This window comes from Lepisosteus platostomus, chromosome 3 (genome assembly GCF_059453375.1).
Source record: "Lepisosteus platostomus isolate fLepPlt1 chromosome 3, fLepPlt1.hap1, whole genome shotgun sequence".
In the NCBI taxonomy this organism is placed as follows: Eukaryota; Metazoa; Chordata; class Actinopteri; order Semionotiformes; family Lepisosteidae; genus Lepisosteus; species Lepisosteus platostomus.
This window is the reverse complement of record NC_142613.1, coordinates 4,501,026-4,518,740: the sequence shown is the minus strand read 5'-3', so window position 1 is coordinate 4,518,740 and position 17,715 is coordinate 4,501,026. Positions and strand designations below refer to the sequence as shown.

The window sequence follows — 17,715 nt, the reverse complement described above, 5'->3', positions numbered from 1 at the left end:
TTCCGATTCGAGACGCCGAAACTGACTTTTGGGGATTTTTTTCCCCCCCGATGAAAGGCCTGTCTTTCAGACATTCGCCGGGTACATTTTGAGCATATGTATTTGCATTTTTCGGGAAATCTTTAATTTGCATTTAGATTGCGCTTCAGTTTGATTTATTGTGCTGGATGTGCTCGTGTAGTTTCAAGCTCTTCGAAGTCGGCACAGGGAAGAAGGGGTGGGGGGAAACAACCTGCATTTTCTTTCTCGAATTATGATGTGCTTAGCACTGCGAAAGGGGTGAGCTGACAGGGCAATACAGCTCCTCTCCCTTCTGGTGCTCAGAAGCGACTTTTTTCTGGTTTTGTGAAGTCTTAATTACTGAAGGAAACCTAAGTTCACTACTACCTACTGTATATCACTCCCACTTATAAACTGATTTTACCTCTCAAGGAGTCTGAAATCAAAGTGAACACTTTTCCAGCTGCTGGATTGCACAAAACACCCTTTTTACTGCAGAACTCAGCTGAAGAGGGCTCCTCACCCTGGCAGTGTCTAGTGCTTTATCACCCACACCTGGGTCCGACCATCATTAATAGCTCTTCAGGCAAGAGGACGGGAGAAGCTGTTTGAAGGCAGCAGCTCGTACACGTACTGTCTTTCCATCAGCCCATCCTATTTGCAGCTGAAAAGATCTCGGCAAAAGCAGTTTGCAAATGTCGTCTGCCTGCTCTTCAGTGAGGACATCTCAAGCGCTAAAACCAATATCTTGACATAAAAGATATAGAATTTTTTCAGTTAAGGGCTGAATTAGCATTTATGGGAACAGGAATTCAACAGAATTGAGACCCAAGAGACTTGGGGTGTCACCAGCACTGAGACTGGGAAGCTGCTGAAATAATGTGATAAGAATCCTTGTGAGACACACTTACGCCAAAGGGACAAACCTCTGACCTGAAACAGCAAATGAACACAGCGTTTGGGCTTGTAATTTATTTTTCTAATCCCTTGAATATCCAGGTAGCCAACTTCCCTGTGTCAAAGGTGGAGAGGAAGCATTTAAAGGGATACTGTCCGACCCAGAGCCGTTTCTGACTGTGGTGCTGGACTCACTTCTGCGTGATCGGGGGTTGTGTGGTGATCTCTAGTCTCTTGTGATGGGTGTGGTGGGCAGTCAGTCCTCTTGGGGGGGGGGGTTTATTAAACAAGCTGGTCATATATCTTTCCCTGCATTAGAAGCACACAGACGTGGAGACCAGAACCATTCCTCCACTCAGACTGCTTCGGGCCAATTGCTTGCTCTGCAAAAGGTGTAGCCCCCCCATCTTGAGTAATTATAACATGCTAATATCGCACGCGCCGACTCCAAATTTCGCATTTTGTTCCATTATCATCCTGGAAGCACAGACTAGGGATCCACGTTAAAAAAAAAAAAAAGAAAAGATCAGATAGATGAATGCAGCAGGGTGACATCTTCATTGTGAAACTGCCAGGCTCCGAATAATTTCCATGTCAGAGTTCTGCCTCCCTAATTCTTTATTTAATAAGGATGTGAAGCAGCAGTGAAGGCCCTATCAAGGCACTCTAGTATTGATTAACGACGCTGTTAACATGTGCATGTAAGCTACTTAATAAGCGTTCGTTTATTTTTACATTATAAATCGCTGTAATTTACTTGAAATTACCGCTCCGATTAATCAAGCCGGCCTTCGCGATTGCCAGCTGCAGAAGGGTAGACTTAAGGTTGTGGGCATCTGATTTAAGATAAAGAGCTCTGAAATGGTGGTCCGGGGCTTGGCATAGCTGGGGCCCTGACAGGGGCTGCTGTACTGTCCAGGGTGTACCCTGCCTTGCACCTGTTGCTTGTCAGGCCAGGCTCCCCTGTGACCCTGTATTGAAGAAAGCGGTTAGGAAGGGGATAGAAAGCATTTTCATGTGCAGGACGTACGCAATGCAGGACAGCAGAGGTGAATTCCACTCTGAAAGGCACTTGCCAACCATCTCTGCTTGCTCCTTTGGCAGCTCCTCTGTAGATCAAGCCCTGCCACAGGTGCACGTTCCAGCCTCAGACATGAGAAAGGGCTGTCAGGGGCAGAGAAATTCAGCCCCCAAGCGATGAAACCAGTAGCTCTGGGATGTCACATATGGCAGGTCCGTCAGATGGAAGAGGGAAGGTCAGAAAATTATAAGCATTTCTTCTGATTTTTCTGACAAGCATACTCTCAAAAAGCAGAATATTCGAGTGTGGTTGTAGCTGACTCAGCACTTACCTCTTTTTTCCTCTCCTGTGAGGTTTTAACGTGCTCATTATCCTTCGCCTAACGTTTAGGTGATAGGTTGTACTGAACAGAAGAAAAAAAGTTTTAAAAAAGTAAAAAGATTGACAGTATAGAATAGGTACCACACAGCAAAATGTGTGTGACGCTTTCACAAATGTAAAACTGCAGAAACATGCACTATGTTTATCATGTACTAATGTCATTTTAGACCACTGACCTATTTTTTTTCCTACTGGTAAAAAAAATAACAGTTGGGTATGAAACAAATCAATTTGCATCCTGTCATAAGTCATTCAGTTCACATAAGCATTTGTTTAATTATTCATGGAAAATTGGAACTTGAAACTTTGCCTCATTTAAGACTCCCTGAAGAAATGTAGTGAATTAAGTAGAAACTATGGATTGTGGATTTGAAGTGCATTTAAAATGGAGAACAGGAGTCACTTGTTTACATGATGAGTTGTGGGAGTCTGGAACAAGCTGTGTAGCTATGTTGTTCAAGGTGATATGTGACTTCTTTCAAAAAAAAATGTTGGATAGGATTCTTCGATTCTTAGATCAATTAGCCCCTAGCTAGCAAAATAGCTACTGTAGCCCATTAGCTAAACTCTCATTTGTTAAGTTTCTTTTGTTTAAAAGTTTTTCTTCCAACCTTTGGCCAACCCCAAACTTGAGCATACATCTTTAAGTTCTATTTTTACTGACAGTAACAAGAAACAGACCATTCAGAAGTCATCACTCCATTGCTAGTGTCTGTTAACTTGGAGAATTACAACACCTGTTTCTTTAAAATCCATGTTGTCAGATTCTGAATCATTTTTATTCAATTTTTTTTAGGCTTCCTTCCATGTTGATCACCCACACTTTCAAACATGTGTTTACAATTTCCATAAGTCTTTAAAACCCAAGCAGGTCTGCTAGCAGATGTTGGTAAATTCTGTCTCCTGACTCGTGTGAATAACCCTGCAGTTATCCGAGGGCTTTAGGAACAAAATTCAAACCGAAAGACCAGACTCACAGCCTATTTTTTTGTAATGAAGACATCAGCAATAAATACGTAATATGTGTGACAAAGTACAAAGAAACTCATTATACTATAGATTGGAGAAGAAACTGCCCCTTTGTCATTGATCTTGTGTGGTTTTAATATGTTCATATTCTTATAAATATAGGACTGCATCTGGGGATTTCATCATTTCCTGAAATAATAGTTCTGTTTACCTCTTGAAACAGAGAAGTAGACACATTGTCTGTGGCTGTGTTTAAAATAACCTGATGCTCATTCGAGCTGCGCTGACACTATGGACACGAACCAGGGCTGGGACTGGAACTGCTGCATCTCAGATCAATGCGAGGCAGTGATTACTCTGTTGACATGATTAAAGACAGAAATAAATTTCTTCCCACTCGCACGTAATGAACTGTTAACAGCAGAGACCTGAACCTACCAAGGTTCTTTTGAAGCATTTGCACTGCTGTGGTCCCTTCTTGGCAGTTTTGGAATGGGGAAATACAGACGTCTGGCACATCAAGCAAGCTTTGGAAAGGTTGTGCTGCAGTCCTGACCTCCCTGGGCCCGAGAACAATTTCCAGGGCTGTTCTGCACAAGTCAGGTTCGTTCACCCCTACTTCTTATTCATCTTTTCCATGGATTTGATCATCACGTTGTCGTAGGTGGTGTCCAGGTTCTCCTCATCTTGATCCTGGACATCCTCGTCGGACTCTTCGGTGCTGAGGACCTTTTTCGGGGGCTTGGGCACGGCGTAGTCGTCGACGGAGGGGTTGTAGGGGTACTCGTGCCCGGCGGGGTCCATGGAGGCGGCCTGAAGCTTCCACGCGTAACCCTTGACCTCCTCCGGGTCATCGTACAGCGAGGTGCCCGTCGCTGCCGCGACCGCGCAGCCCTCGGGCTCATCGTAGATGTGCTCCGCCCGGGTGTAGGCGGCAGGCTTGTGGATTTTGGCCCTGTTCATCGCCGACTCGTCGATCGAGTCGTAGAGGGGGTCAGGGGCCTCCAGGGGAACCTTACCTCTCCCCCGCTCGGAGCCCGTCTCCTCCGGGGTGGGGATGGAGAAAGTCCGGAAAGTGCTGGCCAGGTTCTTGGCGATGGTGTCGAAGGGGACGGCGTACTCCGACTCGCGGTGGCTGGACTTGCCTTGACTCTTCTGGGGCCCTCTGTCCTTCCCGTGGTCTAGGGGCTCCCCGGGAGCCATGGAGATCTGGGAGTAGGTCTGGTCCTCCTGGGAGAGTATCGGGCAGCTCGCTATGGTCTTGACCTGAGGTTTCCGCGGCGTCGATCGCGAGTCTAGCGTCAAGCTCTTGACACCGGAGAGCAGGGTCTCGCTCGGCAGGTCCATCCTCTGCCGGCTGCCCTGCTGGACTTCCCCTTGAACTTCGCTGACCATGCTGTAAGTGCCAGAGGCGCCCACTGCCTGCGATCGGGGACTCGGCAAGGCGTCCCCTTCCGTGCTGGAGAAGTGCTTCATGTGGTGGGCGAGGGTGCTCTTCTGCACGTTGATGGCCGACTCGATGGCCTGGAAGAGGCTGTTCCCTTGTCTGGTTTCGAACTCGAAGTTGCCTTCCCCCGAGGTGCACCTCCGTCCGGCCTCGAAGGAGAACGTCACCTGGAAGTGAAAGCTGATTGCGTTATCTCCGGGGTCATAAAGCCTATAGCTCATGCTCACAGCACTAATAAAAGTTAATGAAATTGTTCCAGAGTCCCTCACCCAGAGCACCGCCCCCCCACTGGAAGATCAGCCCTGATTGGAGGAGAGGCACACGCCTCACCCACAGCACCACCCCCCACTGGAAGATCAGCCTTGATTGGAGGAGAGGCACCGCCCCCCCCCGGAAGATCAGTCATGATTGGAGGAGAGACATGTCTCTCACCCACAGCATCAATAACCTGCAAGCACCCTCAGAGTGTCACTGTGTGTGCCTAAAGAGCCCCAGCCCCTACCATCAGCAGTCTCAGCCAATAGTGCACTGCCAATTGGAGTCACAGTCAGAAGTGACAAGACCCAGGCTCAAACCCGTGATGACAGAGGTCAGCCTGTGCCTCAGTGAGCATCTTCATCTGTTGATCCATTTAGAAAGCCATGAACTGTCTTAAGACTTTATGCACTACATAGCTGATAGCGATACGCAGCAGATACACATCTGCTGTGAAAATGTCTATGAATGCTACACAATATGTGCATCCACATTGTCCACAAGTACAATATCTCATGTTTTCCTATGGAGTTTCTTTTCCTACACAATATGACTTATTTCTGGCCTTCCTTATATTGAATTAACCTTTATTGCCCCTAAGGGAAATTGTCTTGCACATCAAGAACTCATAATATACAACGTATGTAACAATAGTACCATACTGCAACAGAATGTTTATATACAGTATGCATACAGGGGAATGAGAGAAGAACTGGGAAAAGAAGCTCTCCCTCTCTTACAAAAGGCCTTACCTTGTCACGGCCGAATCTCCTGAGAAACCTGTAGGGCCAGGTGTACAGAGCCTCTCCTGTCTTGGTGTCCTTGAGCACGAGGTTTTCGAAGTCCGCCCTGAGGATGTACGTGCCCCGCAGTCGACACCTCTCCGTGGCCTCAGTCTTTCGAATGGTCACTTTGAACTCCTTCACTGTTAAAGAAACAAATAAAGAAGACAAAATCCCTTCAGGAACCATTTTCTGCTTTTTATTTTACCTGGAGGCCCACACACCTGCTGTCTCTTGTTGCAGATGAGCTCTGTCACGCAGCTGAACCCTTAATTGACATTATAACAGGCTTAATTTGAACTGTTTTGATTGTCCGCAGCTCTTCAACATGTTGGGGGTCGTTAAACTATTGCATTTCAGTAGCAGGGTGGCATGGTGATGTAGTGATTATCATTGGGCGTCTTGCAGCGCTGGGGCCCTGGGTTCAATTCCTGGGGTGCTATCTGCGTGGAGTCTGTATGTTCTCTCCATGTGCATGTGGGTGTCCCCTGTCCAGGGTGTGCCCTGCTTTGTGCCAGTTGCTTGCTGGGATAGTCTGTATTGGATAAAGAGGTTGGGGCGGAGTGGTGGCTCTGTGGCTAAGGATCTGCGCCTGTGACTATAGAAGGTTGCCGGTTCAAATCCCGCAGCCAGCAGAGGAACCCCAGCTGCTCCAGGGGCGCCGTACAATGGCAGATCCTGCGCTCTGACCCCAGGCTCTTCAAGGCACTTCAATTAAGCATTTACGATTAAGATCAGCTGGAAAAGAAATCAACTGATGTGTGGAAACTCAGAACTAGGAGAACTAGGACTGGGAAACACATACTAGGTTAAAAGGTCACATACTAGAGGAGGCCACTCAGACCATCTAACCCAGTTGGTAGCTTGTGGGGTTCATGGGAAATATTGGTTTCAACTATTGGTTTCTGCATAAAGAAATGAGAAATGAAGCTCTTGATCTTTCATTAGCAAACTCCCATTATGCTGTATAGCAGCAATGTCACAAGAGAGGATTGTTCTCAATCCCACACTGCACCTGGCCAGCACAGACAGTGCTCCACCACACAAAACACACCTGTCCCACAACACACACTAGAAAAATCCTGGAGAAGAAGAAGAGAATGTTGTTTTTTTTCTTTGTCGGGCACTTTCAAACTCAGGAGGAATCTGAAAGCTCAATTAGAACAAAGCAATGTCTGAATTTCTGTTTTCTCACGTTAACTCTGAGAGAAACAAACGCGCATCTTGTGATTTTATTCTGAATAAGTAGCTGCCAGTGTTGGCTCAGATCACTGAAACCATCAACACCAGTTTTAAAGCTACATGTCTCAACCGATGCACGTCGTGTATCTTATCCAGAGATTGTTTCTTACGTCAACATCCCTTCAAGTGTCATGAATTCCCGGATATTTTTGTACTGTAATTTTCTATACAGGCCTGGGCACTCTTCACCTCCCCTCACCTACATATTAAGTGATCGTAAAGCATATAGTTGAAACAGTGACTGCAGCTGTGTCAGTACTGACTAGGAGTGAACACAAAGAGAATAACGGCCTTTTTATCTGAAGGCTGTCTCCTCCTGATGTGCGTCCTTGAGATGGTTTCAACACAAAAGCCTGGACAGCTTCTATTCTGCAGTGAAAAGTCTTGACCACCATTGTTTCAAGTGCAATTTAAAGTACAAGATGGGTGTACACTGCTCTGATTTCCTGGTGTCTAGTTACTTCCCTTTTCAAAATGAAGACTTTTTCTCCAAACAACAAGCAGTGGGGCCAGATTCTACTCAGTTTACTTGGCTCTGCTATTGACAGGCTCTGCATTTTTTGGTGCACAGATCTACAGACCCACATATGGACTCAATGATAGATATACAGTACCAATATGTGTCATCCATCCATCCACTTTCTCACTGCTTTATCCGATTCAGGGTCATGGAGGAGCTGGAGCCTATCCCAGCAAGCAACAGGCGGAAGGCAGGGTACGCCCTGGACAGGACACCAGTCCATCGCAGGCAGACAGACACAGCAACACTCACACTCACACCAGGGTCAATTTTCCCAAAAGCCACTTAACCCACCAATATGTCTTTGGACCGTGGAAGGAGACAGACGAACATACAAACAACACACAGATAGCAACCCAGAAATTGAACTCTGAGCCCCAGCAGGACAGCAATGCTGCCCACTGCAGCAACATGCTGCCCTGCTATCTATGACGTCATTTAAGAACATGCTCTACCTTTATAGTTTCTGAAACCTCATGCCACAAAACACAATTAAAATACCACGAACAGGCAGAGCCACAGTACATGCAATGTGATTGGTCCTGCTACAAAAATAGTTTGCACTTAAACCAGGGAAAGTAACTAATTTCTATTTATGGCCGGCCCTGTGCTTTGATAGTGTCAGTGTGATTACTGCAAGCCCTTTATATTTATTTTAACAAAACATCTGTAGCCGGCCAGCATAAACACCATCTGTCATTTCAGGTTTAAATAATTCCACACAGAAATATCTGCATAATTCTTCTGCAATGTATTTTGCAAGGTGCAATGTTTTGTTTTGTTTGTCTGTGTGTGCGAATGTAGAGAAAGTTTTTAAACACCACCCTCTGCAGCAGAACCTTGTCTGAGGCTTTTTCTAAGTCAAAAGCTTTGCAAAGTCAGTCAGCAAATCTCGTCTCAGGCCTCAATCTGCACATATTTTTTTTCTGCTTTTGTGTTTATGTTGATGAATATTTTAAAGGCACTATATCAAATAGTGATCACACACCCCCAAATTGCTGCAAGGCAAGGCACAGGAATTAGATTTGGAATGTGAGAGTAGAATTCCTGCTCAAAGGAACTGCAACATTTAATTTAATCGTGCAGGTACCTTAGACAACCCAACAAAGAGTTACATGATTAAAGAACTCTTACTGCCTCTCGTCTCCCACAGTGAACATCACTTGCCTGTCTTTGTTTTGCGATTTTTAAGCGTTAAATGTTTTTTAAACTTGTCAACACTAACAAGCTGTTCCGGAGGGCTTTTAAAAAAAAATCAAAACTGTACTTGTAACTGAGCAGCTCATTAGTTCAGTCTTTTTCTGTTCTGTAAAAAAAGATTAGAAAACTGAAACAAAACCGACCACGCTCCACTGAAGGTTTTAAACCTTTCGCTCAGCTCTGGTTCTCCGTGGGACACAAGAAAACATTGTTTCAGGTCTTTGTTTTCATTTTTTTTTAAATACATTTCTTGTAGCTGGAACCCAGAATCGTCCTGTCAGCTGTTCATGCTGCAGATTATATCTGTATTTTGTTTCGAATACAGACATTTTTTAGAGCAGCGTCTGTGTCTTCGGTTTTTGTAGTTGATGTTTTCTGCAGTGCGCACGCTGAGCACACTGATTATCTGTCTGGGGCAAAGAGATTCCATCAGTCGGTTAACCTTTGTGACCTGCTATGCTTTTCTGCAGTCTTTACAACAACGCAGCCGCAATAACTGATAACAGATGCATTTCTCTAAATTTGCTTGCTTTAATGTTTTATGACCCTGTTTTCACGAGGTGAATTGTTTCTGCTTTTAAAGGGTGGAAATGTCTGTTTAATTCATGAAATTGTTTGGAGATACTCCTGGCTCTTTAAACAAAAGGGAAATAATCTTACAAACATCAAACATATTGGCAAAAATCTGAGTGAATATTAAAAATTGAAAGATTTGTAAGTGCATACGTGCATGTTATTCCCAACGATAATGCGTACTGTTGCAAAAAAAAAGTTAAAAATAAAATCAAACATTCAAACACATTTCCACAGAGGCAGGCGGGAAATAATCCGGCAATACAGGACACCGCGTTATGCTGCAAGTTCGAACAGAAAGTGCCTTGATCCTCTTATAAAGTGAAACTGTGTTCAATCGTGGGTTTACGAACAAATGGAGGAAAAAACGTAAATTGTATCCGTAACATAAAACGCTGTATTTTTTATCAACGCGGTTACCCCTGTGCTCTATATACAGCATAGACTAATGAGTGGTCATGGACCCAGCCACTGCTTCGTCAGAGTGGAAATAGAGCAGGCCTAGTAATATACGATTATAGCATTTGAAATGACTTATTAAAATATTTTGTAGTTATCTCGTTGGTGTGCTATCCACTGTAGTATCTTGCAAATGTGTTGTAGGTTCGATACTTTGGTGTTATTGCGCACGTCGGTGCCGTGCACCGGCTCTCTCCTGCTGACACTGAGCTCCAGCACCTTGTCAAGTACGAGTCAAACGCCGATGGTCACTCTTGCGGTTCTGTCCAGGAGCAAATAGTGCTCCAGACAGTACCGCAGAGGACACGATCGTTAGATCCTGCATCTTCAGGAGTGTTTCATGCTGGAGTGCGGGATCTGTGTGACGTTATTTTATTTTTCTCTATGCCCCGCTCCCCACCCCCCAATAAATCAAAGCAATATTCGCAGACCGTGTCCTGCCCTGCGCGCATTGTCTGCTGGGTTAAGATCCGGCGGACCGCGGCCCTGCACCGGGCTGAGCAGGTATTGCAACCCGGTAGATCGGTGGACCTGACCGCACCATGACGGGAGGCCTCAGACAATACAACAGTATAACAACCCCAGAGCACGTCGATAACATGAAAGAAACCCAATCCTGTGTTTTGTAAGAGCGGGAGTGCTGTTTTCTGAGCTCAGTCATTTCTAGCCTGCCTACAATCCTACTAAAACAAAGTGCTAAAAAAGAAAGATGAACACTCCCTTTCCGATTCTTTTCCCCCCAGTTCACCTCTGCTAAGGGAACGCCGTGCTTCATTGCATTTACTGCACGATCGATGGATAATCTCATTCTGTGCCTCACATAGAGGGAAAGGAATAGCACCCATCCAGGGTCCTTTTATGTGAAAAGCAAAGTATTGCCTGACAGTGACACTTCTGATGAAGTATGAAAAGGAAGAATGCAAAGTCTCTAACAATGACATTATACAGTAAAATAGATCAATCACATCTAACCATCCATATTTAAACCACTTCCAGTTCAGGGTCAAGGGGGAGCCGAAAGTGGAGCCCCACCTAGGAGACACACAGCAGTCATTCTGAACCAGCAGCCCCACTTGGGAGACACACAGTGTTCATTCTGAACCAGCAGCCCCACTTGGGAGACACACAGTGTTCATTCTGCACCAGCAGCCCCACCAGGGAGACACACAAGTGACCATTCTGCACCAGCAGCCCCACCTGGGAGACACACAGTGTTCATTCTGCACCAGCAGCCCCACCAGGGAGACTCACAGTGGCCATTCAGCACCAGCAGCCCCACTGCACAGCAGATTAGGGGGAGGAATGGGGAAGTATTGCAGCAGACGACAGAAGGAGAACCTAAAAAGGATATCAGATCCCACAGATGAAAGCCCACAGAGAACTTTAGCCAGGATACCGATCTTAAAATCTCTAGTCCCATGAACAGTGCTCTGGGACCTTTGAGTCCGGACCTCAGTTTCACAACTGCTTTGGAAATTCTGGTCCAGGGGGAAGAGTGCCACCTACTGGCCCTCCAACACCAGCCTTGTGCCCCAGTTCCCAATTTGCTCTTTTGTATCTGCATATAAAGTACAACTAATTTTCCACAACTATGATCATTTAAAACATGAGTCTAGTGTTGTTTTCAAAGAACGGAGGGTACATCCTGTCAAGAGGGAGTTCCACTGTGAAACCCCCCCTGTACCTGGCGAGTCAGCAAAACAAAGGTTTCTGCAGTGTGTGGGGTGCCATCCTGAGAGACAGAGGTGACCAACGCTGATTCCAGAGAAGGCAGCAGGGATTAAAGGCAGGTTTATAAAAACCTACCTTAACTTTTCATCAGTTGAGCGCGCAGGTTTGTTTAATTGATTGGAGAGTGGCCAGCCCTGGCCCTGAAGCCTTCAAGTGTCTATTGTGAATGAGCTGGGAGGAAATGAAGTATCTGCCCTGTCTCTTAGGACACTTGACGCTTTGAGGCTGGTATGTAAAATGCCGGCAGGGACTGTGTTTGCTGTCAGGCAGTGCGTTGGAGTTAACATTGGCTTCATGCTCAGCCTCTTCGTCAGCTGCAGGCCAGAATGTCTCGATTTCAGTCAGTTTGGCCACTACCACAAATTGCTCTCTTATGTTTTTTCTTTTGAGAGCACCACTTTAACCCGCTTTCTGGCAGAGGTAATGTTGTGTGACTTCAGGTAGTGTAGTGACGACCGGCAGCTCGTTTTAAAAACCGCCACCTTCTCGTTTCTGTTCTTTCTGTTTTTCTACAGACGTATCCTGGAATTACTGTCACAATGAAATCCCTTAAAACAGTGTGCCAAGACCACCTTTTATTACTTTTCAGCTGGGAAAATATGTTTAATATAAAACCACGAAATACAATAAGGGAGTTCGTGGCACAAACCTTCTTTCACTCCCAGTCTCTCTCCTCCCTCTGTCACACGAGATCAAATACTTGATCTATTTTTAAAATCTATATATCCACTCTTCAAACACATCTCAAAAATCCCTGTCAACTGACATATCCAAAGACTGCAATCATTCCATTTCCCACAAGTCTCTTCATGGCCATTCATGTCAGTCTTGTCAACTGAATATGTTTGTTAAGCAAGATTTTAATTAAAATCGTCCATGCCACCCAACTCCGGATCTAACCCTGGCCTTTACCGGCTTCTATTTCAAGAAACTCTTTCTCATCAAGCAAATGATGAAAGACTCTTTAGAAACTCCTGCAAGACAGACTTTCAAAGCTAGTGGTACAAATACAGGTGAATCACAGTATCGTGACAGTCAGTCATTTTTAAGGTCCTTTGCCTTCTTATTAGCATGTTAGGGACTGGATAAGTAGCAACAGCAGGACGTTTGCCCAGACACCCATCAATTACCACACAGTCAGAGGTGACACAAGATGGTGTGGAGGCCTGGTACAGAACAACCGGACCTGGAACACTGTGACGCCTGGCCATCCGCACACTGTCCGTTCCTCAAGGAGCCCGATCTGTAAATTGTATTGTAAATTGCAATTGTGTAATATATTGTATCCTATTTTTTTTTTCTTTTCGTTAATCTAATCCCTATAAACTTCTGTCCTTCTACTCTTCTAGCCCTCTTTACGAGCTCGTGGACAAAGCATTTCGTTGCCAACAACACGGCTGTATGCTGTAGCGTTCGTGCATTGATAAATAAACCTTGATTGATTGATTGATTGATTGATTGATCGAACGAGCCCCCAGTTGTTTTCTCTGCCTATCTCCCACGATCCCTCAGACACTCCCACCCCTCACTCAGGTCCTGGGGTCTCCGGCCAGAAAGCGGGTATCTAAGCCTCAGCCAGTGGGGCCGAAGGTGAGGAGGAAGTTTCGTCTGCTGCTGTCTTCCCTCCTCCCCTGTGTTTGTTGTAGAGGGGGTGTATAACAGCACACATTGTTTGAGACTGACAAGTAGATGGCCTAGAGGCCAAGCACTACAGAGAATCTCTCTTTCTTCGGCGCAGGGGAAGAAGGTGTGCCAAGATACCGGACAGAGCTGATTCGGGACAGTGGTGCTGACTTTATTTTTGGTGGGGGGGGTGGGGGACTCTTGTTTTGATTACTGGGAACTAGGCCATTCGTTTGTGTGTTTGTGTGTGTGTCCCTTGTGGGTCATTTTTTGTGACTAGACAATGACATCTTCATGTATTTGTTACAGGGATAAAAACTGCAGTTATGTTGTATAGCTGACAGTGGGTGCACTGGTAGTTCTGGAGGAAGCAAAGAATTTGTGCTGGGAGCAGGGACCCTCTGAAAGCCCCTTTCACTAAAATTGCTAGGTGGGATAGTCGCTTACAGGCCCTGCATGGTGGTCACCATCTCTCTGAGACATTTTTAAGCCTGGAGGCTTTACGCTTTACATAATGGAGCCTGTTGAATGCATCCAGATCAGTATGAAATGACCCAATTGAAATAATGAAGGTTTATTCAAATTAGTTGACCACAGAATTATAACTGAACCACTAAGCACGTCTGGTTAGGCCTCGTACAAAGCAAAGCAAGTTTTTCTTACCTACAACCTTTAAAAAACAATTGGTATGGGTGTTTATATTAGACTACTGTACATGCACAAGGGAGAACAATGCCAAAAAATAATCATTTTAACCTTGAAATGTTATGAACCATTTATGAACGGGAAGGCAAACTCATTCCAATTCTTTCAAAACATTGTCTTTTGTTATATTATACTTTGGAGTAAAAAAAAGTGAACCTTTCTTCTTAAAGCCAGTGCTAATTCTGGGGTACACACTAAACATTTAGTAGTACAGCTTACCTGCAAAAGCAGTTCTCAGTTGCTGTGCATTTGTTAAAATTGTCATTGCTAATGCCTCATATGGTACAAGACTGAAAAAGCTGTAATGTTGCCCTTTAATGGGGGGAGGGTGAAAGGTCAGTCTACCACCAGGGTCACAACACTACAGTACAACAGAGTTTTAAGTGTTATCTTTCTAAAACAACACTTAACTCAGTGTGTGTCCTGCTAAACGTTGAAAGCTGTACTTGTAGGTAGGATTCCTTAATGCCAGGGAATGGGCACCATAGCAACAGCAGCACCGTCTATAACTTCACCATCGATACCAGTAAATACGCTGCCTTAAGAAACTGTTAATACACTGTTACATCACATGCACCAACTGTAGATGTCTTGTGCAGTCGAATCTGTCAGCAAAGCAGTTTTTAAACATTTGGGAGGCATCTTAACTACCCACAATAACATACGGGTCGTGACGACGAAGTCAGGCCCAAACATGTCGACCAAACTTACGGAGGTCCCGCTGTTGCGTCATGAAAGCTAGGAGCTTTTTCAAGGGCCACCGCCTTGCAAAGGGAGCTAACTGTTGACGGGTTGCGGGCGCTGTGTGTTGTCATGTCTGAGGGCACCTGTTTTTTTACGTGGCGCAGTGTTGAGAGCTGTTAGCGCGTTTTTCTTTCTACATGTGCGCAGGAAAGCCGCAAGGATCGTTTGACGGTGGATGTTTTGTCAGGCCAACGCGGGCAGGCGCCTTGAGCGCAGCTGCCGGGCTCGATATGATCTCAGCGCCTTCCCCCAAGAGGGGGGAATAAAAGAAAGAAATCGGAGAAAAGACCATTTCCTTCCTGCCGTGCTCTTGTGCTATATTAAACCTTACCGTGCAGAAAATAGATTCTACGACTTCCGTGTGCGGTTTGTGTCTCTGCTACTGGGTTTGAGCTAGAACAGGTGCAAACATTGTTTAAAAAAAAAACAACTGATCAAAATCAGCTGAGAAGTTTTATTGTTTATGGTTGCTCTTCGTATTCCGAGCCGTGAGTCTTTTTTTTTTTTACCACACGCCGCTTACTGCTACTGTATGCTCAAATGCGGCAAAGCAGCAATCTGCGTGATTTGGTAGAGACTTAATCCCAGGCAGGTGAACCCGATGCTTTGCTGCGAATTGACGGGCATCGGGCGCGGTTGAGACGTGTAACACTAGAGACGAAACAGTAAGAGTATATACCCAGCGATGAAGCGCTTCCATTTTATATGATCACAGTTTTTTTTTAATGATCTCAACCGTTACAGTAGGCTTGAAGAAATGCAGAGGTCTACTGTAGGTCTGATGGCTGGAGCGCAGTGGCGACTTCATTCCACGCTGAGAAGTGGACGGAAAAACGCGCTTGGGCTGCAGGAAGACAGCTTTAACTTGTCTTTTACTTGTCTTTAAATGTATTCATGTACAAATGTAATTACATTAACACGTGGCACCTAATTAACACAGATAACAAAACATCTCTGCTTATGATTATTTGAAGTCTTTATGAACGGCAAGAAGGTGTTCGTTCGAGTTACGCCTCTGCTTGTGGAGTTACTGAGGGCGGCTTCAGTGCCCGGCGAAACAGTTTCCCTGTGAATACAGAGCACCGAGATTTTCCTTTTCTTTGCAGAATTGATGTCCGCACACACACGCTTTGCATGTCAGTATACACTTCACCTTTCTAGAAACGCCATTCCTTAGAAACCACTGTCACAACATATAAGCGTCAAATCTCCTCTTCACAAATGCACATTCCGCCTTTGTAGACAACTTTATTCAACCCCAACCTTGTTAGTTTTTTATTTGTTTTGTGACACTTTCCGAATGAAAAAAATGTCCGTTTCTGATTTGTATAGCTCATGTTTGGCAGCGATTTTTTTTCTTCTGAAATGAAAAGGCTCGTGCTTTGGTAGCGGCAGTCCTACTTGGACACAATTTGTCACATCAAACCACAGTTACCTATAGTTCACTGATAAATCCTTAAATGATAAATCAGCTGAATTAAAATAGGACTCCAGGACAGGACACGACAGTCATTTAGCATTGTGAGGCCAGTCCTGTGGTAAATCGCCCAAATACATAAAAAACAAAGCAAAAATACATTCGGCTCTGCATTAACAGTAATATTATTTTTAAAAAATGGGTGTTCTTGAGCTCTACGGAGCACCCACGTTGATGTTGCCTAAGCGACGGGAGGGACGTTTTTAGGAGCTGCGTGGAACAGTACTTTGATGATAAGGTGGCAGACTGCGCCAGACATCTAACGAAAGAGTTGAACACAAATGCTTCCGTCTCCAATCTGATACTGTAAACCCGCTGCGCGATCCGTTTTTTTAACAGCAGTTGCACTCGGGGATTCCGAAAAATAATAAAATATCTCCTCGGCAGAATGAAAAATGTTAGTGATGCCAACGAAAAAGACAGTAATTCAGTGAATATCATAGTTTCCATACGGTAACAGACAATGTTGTTGTTGTTGTTGTTGTTGTTATTGTTGTTGTTGTTGTTGTTTACAGAAAAACAGATCAATATCTGATATTCATAAAACTACTGTCCCTCCACATCAGGAAACTCAGATCATACATGATAGATAGTTTCAGGGAATCGCGGTGCAGCTTATATCTTGTTTATATCTTGTGTGCAGATGTTTCACCCCCTGCGTTAAAGTGGAGTTGGAGAACGAGCACTCTGATGAGATACAGAACATGATTTCCACCTTACATTCCCAAATGTTACACTCCAGCATCGATCTCCAAAATTTATTGAGCTCTTGTTTTTAAAATGCGCTGATACACGTTTAGACGTCGAAACATCATTTTAAAGAATATATCACTTGTAAAGAGCAGGCACTAAATGCAAAGGTTTACTGGAATAAAACCAACTGGATGTGACAACACTGTAAACTACTGCAAAATTGCTTGGGGTTATGGGGAAAATAGTACTTCTAGAAAAATTACGAATGCCGTAGAGAAACCCCCCTACGATTCAGCATACAGATATAAAGACATAATATATTTATGATCTATAATATAAAGAATTCCTGTCCTTAAAAAGACTGCTCTTGCAAACCCAAAGGAATAAACACAGCAGAAACAGGAAGTGAAGTAGCAGTGTCCTGACTAATATAGGCCAGGCTTTTCAGGGGGAAACATGGAACAGTCACACACGCACAACATGTACATAAACCCCTGTCCTTCCCTCCAGCGCCCAGGAGTTAATGTCCCTAATATTTCCCCACTATCCAAGACAGGTTCCCATCTATCCCATCATGCACGCGCTCAGTTCCCCATCACAGCCTGATGAGGGTGCTACAATGTATTTCTCGTAGTTATAATCACATTTTATTAAAAAGCTGAGGCCTCTACATTTACTAAATACTAGTTGAGATATATAAAACCATGTAGACTTGTTTGACCTACTTTCAGTGACCAGCTGGGACTTAACGTTCAGTTCAGTTATTTCAGATTTGTTGAACAAATGACCACTCTTTTTTTTTCAGATCGTGTAGTGTTTTCATGCTGCCTTCTATAGCCAAACAAGATAGGTAATTAAGGTTTAAGAAATTAAACTGGGCTTAAGACTGGCTGAGTCTTAAAAAGATAGGTCCAATTATCAAGTGGACCCCAATGACCCTGATATTCTCGGGAATAATTCATTGTCATGAGCTAAGGTAGCTCAATGTCTGCAGTC

At 44.6% G+C, this 17,715-nt stretch overlaps 1 protein-coding gene across 1 annotated transcript in view; it reads right to left on the bottom strand.

The window, feature by feature from the left end:
* Nucleotides 1–3,056: 3,056 nt before the first annotated feature.
* The window catches only part of dok2l (docking protein 2-like), a 28,444-nt gene continuing 13,785 nt past the window's right edge, over nt 3,057–17,715 (bottom strand). Inside the window, exons 4-5 of the mRNA XM_088624024.1 lie at nt 5,723–5,895; nt 3,057–4,882 (exon numbers count right to left, since the gene is read on the bottom strand). Coding sequence (XP_088480150.1) covers nt 3,884–4,882; nt 5,723–5,895 — 1,172 coding nt within the window. The 3' untranslated portion in view covers nt 3,057–3,883. The remainder of the gene's footprint in view (nt 4,883–5,722; nt 5,896–17,715) is intronic.